The sequence below is a fragment of the Zingiber officinale genome, chromosome 9A, assembly GCF_018446385.1.
Source record: "Zingiber officinale cultivar Zhangliang chromosome 9A, Zo_v1.1, whole genome shotgun sequence".
In the NCBI taxonomy this organism is placed as follows: domain Eukaryota; kingdom Viridiplantae; phylum Streptophyta; class Magnoliopsida; order Zingiberales; family Zingiberaceae; genus Zingiber; species Zingiber officinale.
The window spans coordinates 109,505,178-109,519,832 of NC_056002.1; the positions used below are offsets into that span (position 1 = coordinate 109,505,178).

Here is a 14,655-nt window from a genome sequence, read left to right on the forward strand (position 1 = left end):
TCAAAACCCTTCAAGGCCACTATAAAAGCTTCTTTTGCTTCTCTCCCGTCAATTTGAAATGGTTCTCGTTGATTGTTTAAGTAAATATATATATAACAACTGAACCAATATTTGGCCAATTGACTTAAAATTCCTTCTAGTAGACTGCTTATGTCTCTAATAGATTGAATTGAACTTCCAATAGACTATTGCTTGAGTAGAAATATTTTATTCACCTAAATACTGTTGAGTTTTAATTCGCATTATTCCTTATGCTTTTAGTCTCACATTGCTAAGTCAATAAGGTTAGAAGGCTTTATATATGGAATACTTTCATCCATGCTTAGCAATGTTAAGGGGATTTACACGCATGCGTGTGCTGAGCCCAAAACAGGTGGTTTCGGGGGGTTTGAGTTGGAAATCCATAAACTAGGCGCGACGCACACGATCATCGCGCGCAGGGGGGGTGCAAATCCCCAGCTTGTGACCTGGTTTATTTTTGTTGGTCCGGTTTAGTTCTGTCCCTCGCACCTTGTCCGCGCGAGGAAGCGAAGCAGCGCGACGTCATCTGTTCGGTTTTGTCCGCGTCGCGTGAAGATGCGAAGCAGTGCACCCGTGAGTGAGATGAGGAAGCAGAAGCAAAGCGTGCGTCGCTTCCTCTGCACTGCTTCAAGTGTATAAATACACTTCCTCTGCTCCTTCTCAACACACACCGAAAAAAAGCAAAGCATTCCTCTGCTTTCTCCTTCTTCTTTCCAAGTTCTGAGGATTGAGTCCGAGTGCGGTGTTCGTCTTGGAGTGCACCTACGAACGGCGCGAGCGGTTGTCGAATCTTGGGAGGATTTTGCCGGAGAGCCTCTGTACCGTGGGTGGCAATAAATTTTTTAAAGACAGTCGGCAAGCCCGACGCTTCAACCGGAGATATACAAATTCTTAACCTTACTCTTATTATCGTTTATTACATACTTGTCATTTATTGGTACAATTATAGATTACTGTGTTAGCATAATCATATCACAATAAATACATGCCATTTAATCGACTTTTGAGTCTACTGCACTATGTAGTCGACTTCTGTAGTCGACTGGGCTCACCCTCTATTCTACTAAAACTTCTCAATAATTCCTTCTTTTCTCAACTTAAACTGTCATAAGTCTATGCAAAGTCTTAAAATTGAGCTAACTAATAGACTACAACCTAGAACCTATTATCCCTCAATTGAAGACTTCAACTAAGTCACCAGGTAATCCACCCTTACCTAACTACACAGATCATCTATAATAACGCTAGCCAAAAAAAGTTCAAGATCTCTCGTAGATCTTATGCCTCTTGGTCTTCAACATATTAGGATTCAGAGTTCACTTCATGTCAAACCCTTAATCCCTTGGACATACCAAACACTCCAAACTTTCTCCAATATGCGATCCTACACGCCTCATCTAAAGATTGATTGGACTAGTTACTTCTTGACACAATTAGCATAAAAAAGTTAATTCTAACACTTACTCCCTAAGTTTATGTAGGAAAAAAAAATCTTCATCCCATTTCAAGATGAAATTTAGTTATATATCATCGATGGGGAAAAAATGATAAGTACCAAAAGTTTCATCATGTCATCTCTTACTTACAAAGCAAAGATTAAAATTATTATATCAAAGTAGAAAACCATGCACAATTATGATATTTTGAGTATGGTTACCATCATTTTAAATATGAGAATAACCTTAACTTATCCACCCATTGTAGAGAATTACACATGAGTGCATTTGGTATAAGAAGACATCTTTGCTATTTTTTACACAACGATTATTAGCTATAGACCATTGTCAAACATAAATTGATAATCTCAATTTGGTTATACTATTTTTAGTAATTTTTTTTAAAAAAATTGCATTGAAAACTATAGTGAATTTGAGACATTCAATAATGTATGGTTAGCCCAAAAAATCTCCAACTTCGACCTTCTTTTTTTAGCAACCACACTTGTATAAATAAGACGAAGCAACACTTTTTCTGCATCCATTCATCAACCTTCAATCCTTAGCTACCATCCTTTTGGTAGCATTTTCGAATGGATCAACATTGTCTCCTCTTTTAAATAATTACTAATTTTGTATTTCTTTTTCTCTTTTTTTTTTTCTATCCACATTTTCTATTTTATTAATTATTGATACATAAATATTCAATGATGGATCCACTTAAATCACTCTCCAACTCCATTATGATAAAAAGTTTGATATTCATGATCCTCCTCTTTCTCCACCAAAATTCACAAGCACATGAAGGAGGAATTGTGGAGGTGAGGCAATTGCAACAAAATGTAGAGCAATTCAAGGGTCAACTACGACTCCCAAAATTTGCCATCCCCCACAACTACAATATATCTATCAGTGTCGACTTCTCTCAATTTACTTTCTTGGGTGCGATAGAGATCACAATAGACATTGTCTCCCCTACGAAATACCTTGTACTTAATTTTGCTGACCTTGTAATTGAGCATGACTCTATTTGGTTCGGTGGTGGTCTTGGATGTAACGGAGAGGTAAGGAATCATATATATATATATATATATATATATATATATATATATATATATATATATATATATATATATATATATATATATATATGTTTATGTTTTGTACTTATTTCAAAAAATCTTCCACTACATTTTTATTCAATTGCAATGGATATGATAGGGTCTAAAGCATCCCTCAAATATTGTCGAGGTAAAAGAGGATGAGATCTTGATTATAGGGTTTGATGACATACTTCCAATTGGGAAAGGGATTCTTGGCATTCGATATAATGGAACCATAAATGATCAATTAAGGGGGTTTTATGGAAGGTACATTCTACCATTTTATTTAGGAAGCCTCCATTATTTATCACTATAAACTGAAGCAATTGTATTATGCGTCTTATAGCGCCTATGAGCAATATGGAGAGATGCAAACTATGCTTGTGACCCAATTCCAGCCTACAGATGCTAGACGTTGCTTTCCATGTTGGGATGAGCCGGCATTCAAGGTCCTACTCATCCTATTATTGTCATTATTTGTTTAATTTTTGATAATCTCTAGGAATTTTTTTCGATAGATTAGTCGATTCATTCACATAATGGTGGAACCTCTATGACTTATAATTAATTTACCACAGTCGAAGAGTTATATCATTCATCAAAATTGCAACATTAACAAGTTGCTATAATTAGAAAGAGCCCTGGGACTATGATGTAGCAGTAAAACATTGTTATATAATCAAAAGATTTTGCACTTCTTAGTGTTTCCCGATTTACTCTAGTGGTCAGTGGAAATATTTTATGGGGCCGGACCGGTCAACTTAGGATTAGGCTAATTGGATTTATCATTTTCTTTATAATTAGAATGAAATGAAATGAAAGGATCGGACCGGTCACCTAGGCTTGACATTACCTAACTTGTTTAATTTTTTTTATAATGAGAATGAAATGCCTAATTAACAACCCAAAGTCAAAAGAACTAAATGAATAAAGGGTCATGTTTAGCATTGCATGTAATTTGTTTTCTATTAAATCAATGAAAAGAACTATGAGTTCCTGAGGCTTCTATTGATTCAAGAAAACTTTTAGTATAAAAAATTTATCCATGTTTTTAGGAAGCAAATTTCATTTATTGACGGGATCACTTAAGAGAATCCAACACAATATTCTATAAAAAGTGAAAAAATATATATATTTTGCAAGTAGCCACTTAGTATTGTTAATGGACTCAAACCATAAAATATTGAGTTATATCAACTTTTTCCACTTAGAATTTCAACATGATCTAACTATGATTCTTTTTCTAATGCTTTCAAGAAATGTCCTCATATGACTTCTATCAACTATTTCTTTTAAATTAAATGTAGGCCACATTCAAAATAGCTTTGGAAGTTCCATCCAATTTAGTTGCCCTATCAAATATGCCAGCGATAAGTGAAAAGTACAATGGGCTTGTCAAGACAGTATATTTTCAAGAATCTCCAATTATGTCTACCTACTTAGTTGCATTTGTTATCGGTTCACTTGATTACATAGAGACATATTCACCTGATGGTATGTAGTATTTCTTATCATATTTAGTTATTTTATAACTTTTTCTTCTACTTTGACAATCATGTATCTTGTTACTTCTTTAGGACTAAAAATTCGTTTGTATGCTTCTGTTGGTAAAAGTAATAGAGGAAAATTTGCTTTAGATCTGGCTGTGAAGACATTAGATTTGTACAAAAGGTACATACTTATCGCTTGATTTTTATCCTAAAGTTGCTTCCTACATTATTCAAATTAAAATTGCAAACTGGACAAATTTCTACATATTTAATGTTTTGATGTCTATCTATCTTCTCAATTTTTTTACATTCAATAATAATGTCAAATTTTGTTTTGATTCTCTATAGTTTCCTTTCCTATCCATCATTTTATTAACATGATTTTAAAAATGACAAAGGATTTTTTTTTTTCAATATCTAGATATTTCTCTATTCCTTATGGCCTTCCCAAGTTGGACATGGTTGGTGTTCCTAGTCTAAGATGTGAAGGGATGGAGAACTATGGATTGATAATATATAGAGAAACATATTTATTATATGACGAATTGCTCTCATCTCAAAAGGATAAACAAGAGGTAACCAATCTATGAATTTCTTGTGTTATATTTTAGTTTTTATGTATGGTTATTTCATGCTCAAATTGTCATTCAACTCGAAAGATTTCTTTGTCAAATTTCTACTAGTAATTAGCCTATAACATTTCATTAGGTTTCATAAGATGCTACTCATGCAAATATTTTTTTTAAAAAAAAAAATTGATTTGTTTATTAGACCTTTGAAGAACAACTATAGATTTGTTTTTTTAAAAGGCAAGTTCAATTTAGGTGGCAGATACTGTAGCACATGAGCTAGCCCATCAGTGGCTTGGGAATCTTGTGACAATGGAATGGTGGTCAGATTTATGGTTGAATGAGGCATTTGCCACATGGGTACTCTTCATCATTTATTTAAATTTAATATGCATTTTATATTATATTTTATTTTACTACAAATTTATGCATTTCTTTATATTGTCTCAAAATAGATGGCCCATTCAGTAATAAATGATTTCTTTCCTGAATGGAACATGTGGATTCAACTTCTTGATGATACTCTTGAAAGTCTAGAGTTAGATGCATTAGATGAATGCCATCCTATTCAGGTATAATTCTCTCTCTCCATAGATTAATGTTGTTTCATAGTTCTTCTAAAACATGAAGCATTCATAATGTTCTATGAGTAATTTCTATTAGGACTAAAAGAATTTATATATTTTTATAATGATATGATATTATCAACTTTAAGTTTAAGTTCTCATAAATTTATTTTTAGATTTTACCCAAATAACCTATCTTTCATCCAGATCACTCCTTTTTCACTACCTAAAGTTCAAGTCTCTCAGGATTTCTACCAGGCATCCGATTTCCCTTGACTTGTTTAGACTTTTTTTCTTATAGTTCACTCCTCTGGGAGCCTCCATTTCCTTCGTTCAAAGCCACTATTTCATCCACATGGTTTGATTTGGATTCTGATACCACTTGTTAGGACTAAAATAATTTACATATGTCCAAAATAGTATGATATTATCTACTTTGGGACTAATCCCTTATGGATTTATTTTTGGGCTCTACCCAAAAAGTTTCATACCAATAAAAATATCTTTCATCTTATAAATTTATGATCTTATATATTTCTAATATGAGAGTTTGATTGTATTCCTAATAATTTCTAATCTATAATGTTGTGTTATGATGAGTAACTCAATTGGTAGGCAATTTTCTAAATCAATTGTTACATCTAACCAATTTCTTAGATACTTCTGTCATGAAAGGGCTCTCACAGAAGAATAAAGTGTGTCATCTAATAAAAATATGCACTAGTAAAAATGATAAATTTATGCTCCTTTAATTGTTTTCTTTCTAGCTGGCTAATGTTCATCTTCCAATATTATACAAACTTTTATTAATGTTTATCACTTTCTTGTTTAGGTGAATATGACATATGGTATTGACCCAATTGTAATGTTCGACCCAATAGTCTACAACAAAGGAGCCATTGTTATTCTAATGGTTCAAAGTTACCTTGGACATATATCTTTTCAGGTTAGAATTTTATAATACTTACAGTAATGCTAGCTCTATATTTAGATATCATTTGATTATGGTTTCTTTTAGTTTGTGTCTTTGTTAATCATCTAGAATTTATATATAACATGATATAGGCATGGATCAATTTCTTTTAACATACCTCTTTGATTGATCATTTAACAATGAAACAAAATGTCATAATTTTGTGAGATGTGGGTGTCTTCATTGAAGATCATACAAAAAAAGATAAAAGATTTCTTCATTTCTAAACTAAAATAAAAAAAGATATAAAGGTTGCCCATTATTTAGTTATAAATTATCTCATTTTATTTCAACACTAGATTTCACATGTTTTCTCATTTCATTCGCAAGAAGAAATATATAAATTCTATTATTTTTTCATATTTTTCTTTTTTATCTAGCTTCTTTCCTATTTCAACAATTTCCAAATAGAAAAGTATCTAAAACTAGCTAATCTTTTTTTAATACCAATTTCAGAAATCATTAGACACGTATATTAAAAGATATTCATTCACCAATGCAAAAACTGAAGATCTATGGAGTGTTTTTCAAGAGGAAACTAAAGAGCCTTTTGAACATATGATGTATTCTTGGACAAAGCAAAAAGGGTATCCGGTCGTAAATGTGATGATTAAAGAAAATATCTTGGAGATTAGTCAGGTATATTTCTTCTAGTCTCATGTAGTTTGTAATTTGATACTTTAGTAATAACTTTGCAGAAAAATTTCTTATCTATGTGCAAACTACTTAGATACTATTTTAAATTATTGGTGCAGATTTAGTCATAAACACTACAAGAGCTAATTAGTTTATTGAGATTCTTAAAGTGATCTATTTGAGAAGTAATGAATTCTATCTACGATAATGATATATAACAAGGAATAACTACTTGATTTTAATGAGTTTGGAGTATCAACAAATGAAGAATTTAGTGGTAAGTGTGGAGACGACTTTCTATTTCTTTGCTATTTCATCTATAAGAAAAAAAGATTAAAACTTTAGCATTTTAAATTTTAAAATTTTTTCTATATATATATATCCAACATTATTTAGATAATTTCTTGGTTGCTACTTCGATATTATTCATTCTTAGTCTATCTTACCTAAAGTCTTATCAAAGGATAATTTATAATTAAGTTAAATTATTACTTAAATTACTTATTTATTTTGAGTATAGTAGCTATTTAGGTAGATTAGAGGTACATTATGTGTCAAAGTATTCATTTATAAAGATAACCTCTAACTTGACTCCTTTGTAGTTAGTCATTACCAATTTATTTATTTTTCTTTAATTTCTTGTTAGTGTAAGTTTATGTATTACAATGGACTACTAATGACTAGATGCTCTAGTTTTAAGTTAAAGTGTTTAAGGAAGAAATTCATTCCCATTTGAGTTAAAAATCTATCACCTAAATTTGTACATATATTTATTTTGATTTTTGACATGAAATTTGATAGCTGCACATGATATTTATTTGTCTCATTTATTGCAGTCTCATTTTTTATTGGATGGATCTTCCAGCGATAGTCAATGGATTATTCCTATTACATTATCACAAGGTTCATATGACAGCCCCAAAACATTTTTATTAGATTCAAAGTCTTCCAAGCTAAATTTGACAGATCAAGGCAACCAAGAGAATTCTCAAACTACTTGGATCAAATTGAATATGAACCAAGTAGGATTGTACAAAGTGCAATATGATGATGAACTCACAACCAGGCTAAGAAATGCAATACAAGCTAATCAATTGAGTGCAATGGATAAATATGGTATGTCAATAGCACCATTGTCAACTTTTATAATATCTTTTATCTCTAAAGGTTTTTTTTTTTGGACATCTCTAATGTAGGGCTTTTGGACGATTATTTTTCACTTTGCAAAGCTACCAAACAAACATTATCATCTTTTTTGTCATTATTAAATGCTTATCGAGAAGAGACTAATCCATTCATTCTAAGACGTATTGGAATGGTAAGTTTATTTCATCACCTTTTAATAATATATCTATATTGAATTGATCATACTCGCTTCCATTGATTTGACAGATTAGTCGTACGATTGTCGACTTGATAGGCGATGCTAGACCCGAGCTTTCAAATAATATTAAATCATTCTTTATTAATCTTCTCAAATCTCCAGCAAAGTAAGTTCATTTATTTCAAAATTATGTCCTTTTTTATAATTCTTTTAGTTCCTTTTTAGTCACATATATATATATGTTAAGTTTCATAGTTATATAATTTGAAGGTGAGTAGACAAGCATATACTATGAAATTATAGAATAAAAAATAACCGATATAAGAAAAGAAGTATATTTATTAATTGATAAGAAAATACTAATTTTAGGATTTATTGGTTCTCTTTGTTTTTATGTTTTAAACTGAAAATAGAAAATAAATCCTTTTATCCTTTATTTTACTTATTCTTATTTAGACTGATCACTACTTTTAATTGTAAATGGTTAAAGTTCATATGTAAACTACTCTGTTTATTAGGTATTAAATCCTTAATATTTTTATTCATGAGTAATGTAATGAGAGATTGTGGCTTATTAAATTTAAGTGTCAGTCTATTTTTCATAGCTTTATACAAATACAATTAGTTTCATTAAAGTTGTCAATTAGTCATATAACCTTCATCAAAACATCACTTCTAAATTTTAAAAATTCTTCAACTAATTTTGAGATGCAAATCTCAAGCATACAATTGGTTTTCATTCAACTAAATTTTAAATCATGGTGTACTTAATTCAAGATGTTAAAAAATGAAGAAAATTAAGCAATCATTAGACTTAATTTACTAGCAAATAATTGTTATTATTTTTTAAAAATTTAAGTTCTTTCTTATATGCATTATTATTTTATATTTCTATATCTAACCATGTGCAACTTAACAGAGAGTTAGGTTGGGATACTAGAAAAAATGAAAGCTATATGAATATCCGTTTAAGAAGGAGAATATTTTTGGACCTTGCACTACTTGGACATAAGAAGACTATAAATGAAGCAATTAATCGTCTACATCCTTTCTTCGGTAATATAAGTACATCTGTCATATCAGATGATATTAAAAAGGTAATTTTTTTTTTTAGCATTAGTCGTTGCATTCTCTTTATTCTATTCCTTTATTTTGATTGAATTTGTATATAGGCTGTATATGTTTCTATAATGCAAACGGTTAACACCACCAATAGATTTGGTTATGAATTTCTCTTAAAGGTCTACAAAGAAACAGATGACTACGAAAAGGCACTCATTTTAGGTATGTGAACCTTCTAACATTTATCATACTCCAATTAGTTACTTCATAATTGTATCTAATGAGCATTTGATTGTCCTTTAGCATGTATTGCAACATGTCCAGATTCAAACATAATCATTGAATCTCTCAATTTTTTATTATCTTCCGAGGTAACTCTTTTCATTATCTTTGTTCTCTTTGTGTTGTTCATCCCTACTGATAAAATATTACATTTTATAATTTTTTTTTTAAAGGTTTCAAGTCAAAATGTACCGGATGGTGTGTCACTCATCAATAGAGCAAGTAGAGAATTTGCATGGACATGGTTAAAGGTATAGTTCTAAAAGTTTGATATATTTCTTCTTCAACAAATAAAGAGAAGATATACAATAATCATAATAACCATTGTAGTCTTGTTTGAAATTATATTAAAGTTTATTGTCTAGAAAATTATATTATTTAATTTATTATTGGTATATAGTTCATAGAAATACATATAGTACAATTCTAAAAGATCATTCAAAATTCATAGATCATCTTTGATGAAGACCATTATTCATTTAGTATGTCTTTATGCAACTTTTATTAATTGTAGTGAGATTGACATTTATTTCACATGTGAAATAATATATTTTTATTGATATAACTTCTAAAATAGTCATTTAATAAGCTATAAACTCTATTAAATTTAACTTTAATTCGAAGCATGTTCTATTGACAAATGATTCACACTTTTTCTACTTGTCTAAATTTTCATGATAATGTCATTATGTCATCTTTTGCTATACTTTACCTCCATTAATATTCAAGTTTTAGTATTTAATTATACAAATGGAATCAACTTTCTCTAATTCATTATTTTTTCTTGAATAAGATATAAGAATTGGACATTATTGATAAAATATAACAAATGAACTAAACATCTTGATGCCTTTGGAGAGCTCAAAAAAAAAATCCTTAAATATAAATACAAAATGATCATAATATCAATCTTCAAATAATCTCCTTAAAAAAATTCTGAAATAATATCCATGCTATTAAGTCTACCTAGAAAAATATGTTATGAGGTCAAATAAAAATTGACATAAAAATGGCATATATAGTACAAGGATATTGCAAATTATAATTTTAAAAAAATTACCACATTTTATAAAAAGTTTATTTTTTGATAAATGGATATGATACAAGAGGCCGAAGTCTATGACATGTTTAACTGAATTTATGGTGTTTGCACATGTCAACATTAAACAAGCATAATTAAATTTATAGACATAATTAAATAATTTAAGTATTTAATAAAACTAACTAATTATAAAAATTGTTTATTTTAGTTTAATAAATTTCACAGTGCATTAGCATATCATTTCTACGAATTATTGAAGCTCATATAATTTTCACTTTTATATTTTATTTAATTCATAAGAAAAATAACTTTGAGTATATTCCACTTAACTATTCTATAATTACTAACAATCATCTTACAGGAAAATTGGGATGAGAAAATATCAAAAAAATTATCGGGCAAAGGCTTAAGTAATACAGTTTCATCTATTGTGAAATTGGTATGTAACCTAATCCTTTGATTTTTTTTTTTTAAAAATAAAATAATAGTGTGTATCATTTTGCTAATTTTTTTTTTGTTATTTGATTTGTAGTTTGGGACAAGTGAGAAGGCCACAGAAATATCAAACTTTTTTAAGAGCAGAAGCAATCCTTTGATTTCTGACACCTTGCGGCAAAGCCTTAAGCAAGTTATGATAAAAGAAAGGTGGATTCAATGTGTGAAAAATGAGTTTACACTTTGTGACACAATAAAGGATTTAGTGAGAAAAGCACTTTAGCAATGTTCAACTATTGTATTTCACACAAATAAGCTTGTGTCTAATGTAATTTCTAAAATCCAATATCAATTGGGAATCAACATGGGAGCTAAAGCCAAAAATCTAACTACTATAGCAAAGAAAGAATCATTAAGAATGTATAGAACATGCTCAGACCGGATACTTTTGTCAACTTTAACTTGACAATTAAAGGTACACTAATTATGATCCATACATGAACCTTATTTTGTGTGATTTTAAAAGTATTTATGCAAGGAAAAATTCCCAAAATATATAAATTATTTAAAATGCAGAGAATAATGTAGTTGTTTTTGAAGAATTTATATTTGTATGCGCTCAGGGACGGATTCATAAATTACAGATGAACTAGATTGATTTTAAATTGGTTGAGTCTCTCATAATACCATAGAAGTGATCTGAGTTCATTTCACACGAATATGTCACCATCCCATTGTAGATGAGAATTAAATTATCAAATAAGAAGTGAGTGGTATGTTTAAAATTTAAATTCATTGCATAGGTGTAAAGATAAAAATTAAGTTGATTTGATGGATTTGATTTAATTAAATTAAAATCGAACCAAATATTAGATTCATTCAGTCAATTTGAAATGAATTAAGCAAGACTTTTTTTTTATCTCCTCTTTTCTCTCCACATACCCAGCACTCTCACTGTCTCACGATGCCTACTTTTCTTCTCTTTTTCTCCCTCTCTTTTCTTCCCTCTCTTTTCTTTTCTCTATTTTTCCCAACTGTAACATCTGCTCTCTTCTTCTTCTTCCAGCTACCAAACTGCATCCTTTCTCTCTCCAACTCTCCTCTTCTCAATAGCAGCATCCCTTGCAACTCTCTCCTCAAATAACAGTCGTTGTTGCTCTTTCTCAACAATAAAAGCAACAGCTTATTGCCCTCTTTCAACAGTAGCAGCAGTCATTTGGTCGGCTTAAGCAACATATTTCACTTGTCATTTTGTTTAGCAAGAGCAAGAACAATAGTGGTCTTCTCTTTTTCCATTTATTTATTTTCCCAATCCATAACAGTCTGCTCTAATTCTTCTCTTCTTTGTTTTCTTGGCGAGCAAAGCAACAAGATCCACCACCGTTGAACATTGTCAAAGTTGATCGAGGCTCCTCTCGTTTTCCTCTTCACTATTGGTTATTTTCCATCATGAGCTAAAGGAGAAGAAACACTAATCCCCTTTTCTTTTTGTATAAATAGTTGTATTTTTTTCATTAAGGAATCGATTGATTAGTTTTTTTTCCCTTGACGTTGTAAGCAGGGTTGGGCTATAACCTAGGATTACCCTTGGGTGCCTCCATCTCTGTGTGCACTTTGCATTTGTAGAGTGTGAAACGTAATACGTTTCGTATTCTGTAAATGCGAAAAAAGATGGAAATGCATAAAGTTCTGCAAATGCGAAAAAAGAATTATTTTTACAGCTTTCGCATTTCTTAAATGTAAAACTATAGCTTTCGCATTTAAGAAATGCGAATCTAATTATATATTATGTTTTTATTACTTTTTAATATGATTGTGTTGACGGATGACTCATATTTAGATGAAGTCAATGCGAGGGATGTCATGGAAGAAAATTTTGTTAACATTTTTCGTAACAGAATTTTATTACGATTTTTTATAACATAATTTTGTTATGATTTTTCATAACAGAATTCTATTGCTATTTTTCATAAAAGAAATCTTTTACCATTTTATTGGGTTTGAGATTTAGGTACTATTTATAGGGATCATTGTAATCATATTTAATTAATAAGAATAATTGAATGTGATTCTCTTGTATAGAGAGAATTCTAATAAAGATTTGGCCATTTTTATAGAGTATGCATGTTGCCAAACCACAGTAACTTCTTCTTCTTCTTCCTCATGTTTGCTTCCTTTGTGCGTCTTTGTCTGTTGCTCGATGCCATATCTCTTTCTCTCTTCCTCTTCTTTCACGTTAGAGGTTGAGAGTGATGGTGTGGTTGACACCAATGATCAAACTTAAGTTTTGATGAATGACAAATGAATTAAAGTTAGATATGTTGTGATCTAACCTTTCTACCAAGTGTGCAAGACTTGACGAGTCTGACACCAGGCTGAAATCCAGTTAGGTCTGGAGGACCTGATAGCTGGTGTAGAAGTCCAGATAGGTCAAGAAGTGATATGATATCTAGCAAGAAATCTGGTTGGATCCGTGGGACTTGATAATTGGTCGAAATCCAGTTAGGTTTACAGGCCTGACAATTGGCGAGAAAATTTAGTACACCGTAAGGGAGTCAAACGATTCTGCATGATAAGTAAGGTAAGTCATTGGAAGAGAGTGTCCCAGTGAGGATGAGTCCTAATTAGGGACTTTAGGCGTAGGTCCAGTTTATGTCCATTTCGAAAACTTAGACTGAGACCTTGACTAGATCTTGGTCTTGGACAAACAGAATCTAATTAATGTTGTTGTTTTATAATTATGCTAACTTTATTTTTCAGGTTAAATATTTTCTTGTTGAACTAACATAGTTTGCAGGAGCAAAAATGGACAAAATGTCTCGGGTGAATAGTACTCGAGATGTCTCCTGTGCGAGTGGAGGCGTCTCGGATGCTTGGTTGAAGACTTCATGTGGGAGGGCGCGGAGGTGCCTTGAGCTTGGTGCTAGAGGTACCTCAGAGAACTTTAAAGGCACCATCCAGAGAATAAAAACTAAAGGTTGTGGGGTTTATTATCATCGAAGATAAGGAGATAGATATTGCTTGTGGAGGCACCTCGGAGGAGGCTGAAGGCACCTTCTGTAGCCTATGTATGTCCTGTTTGAGCAACACACTAGACACAACTCTTCCACAAGCTTCTACGCAATCGCTTGACGTTCCGACTGCTCCAACTTTGTGCTACTGTTCTGCTATGATACTACTACACTCGACAACTACAAATAGGCCATCACCGACACATGAGTGCTCTCACTTCAATATCTTCATGTTGGTAACTAGTCTTAAATTTATGCTTACTGTCATGCCCCGGGGGACTCCCTGCTAGAAGAAATTTTGGCAGCATCTGCCCTGTACGGGTGACAATCTGAGACATACCTACAAGCCCTCTGGGCCACACCAACGTCGGCCAACACAACCGAAACATATATACATATAAAATAAGCAAGCATCCACGCAGTTTAATAGTAAAAACCAAACCTAAGCAACAATAATGAAATAATCTCAAATATCCTACTCAACTACACCCATAAAACTCAAAACTTATATCCTACTCAACTACACCCATAAAACGCAAATCACCAGCATACATCCAAACCTACCTCTTCTGTCGTCCGGGCAGGCATGTAGAAAGATATACCAAATGAAAACCCATCGATGATAAAGGACCATACAAGATCCAAAGTGCAAAAAAAATACAAGTTTAAAAATATAGACGATAACATAATAAGAAAACCAAAGAA

At 31.2% G+C, this 14,655-nt stretch overlaps 1 protein-coding gene across 1 annotated transcript; it reads left to right on the forward strand.

Moving 5' to 3' along the window:
- Nucleotides 1-2,167: 2,167 nt before the first annotated feature.
- Nucleotides 2,168-11,222, forward strand: LOC122019458 (aminopeptidase M1-B-like). Its single transcript, XM_042576918.1, has 17 exons — nt 2,168-2,521; nt 2,688-2,827; nt 2,907-3,009; nt 3,868-4,054; nt 4,138-4,231; nt 4,472-4,625; nt 4,875-4,979; nt 5,075-5,191; nt 6,018-6,131; nt 6,615-6,797; nt 7,631-7,910; nt 7,991-8,112; nt 9,291-9,402; nt 9,484-9,551; nt 9,636-9,713; nt 10,866-10,943; nt 11,037-11,222. Exons 1-17 carry the CDS (start codon nt 2,168-2,170, stop codon nt 11,220-11,222), a joined length of 2,475 nt encoding a protein of 824 aa, XP_042432852.1.
- Nucleotides 11,223-14,655: the final 3,433 nt, after the last annotated feature.

Coding starts and splice junctions, on each gene's coding strand:
- LOC122019458 (XM_042576918.1), top strand. CDS start 2,168: ATGGATCCACTTAAATCACTCTCCAACTCCATTATGATAAAAAGTTTG. Junction 3,010..3,867: donor GGGATGAGCCGGCATTCAAG/GTCCTACTCATC, acceptor AATTAAATGTAG/GCCACATTCAAAATAGCTTT. Junction 4,626..4,874: donor CTCAAAAGGATAAACAAGAG/GTAACCAATCTA, acceptor AGTTCAATTTAG/GTGGCAGATACTGTAGCACA.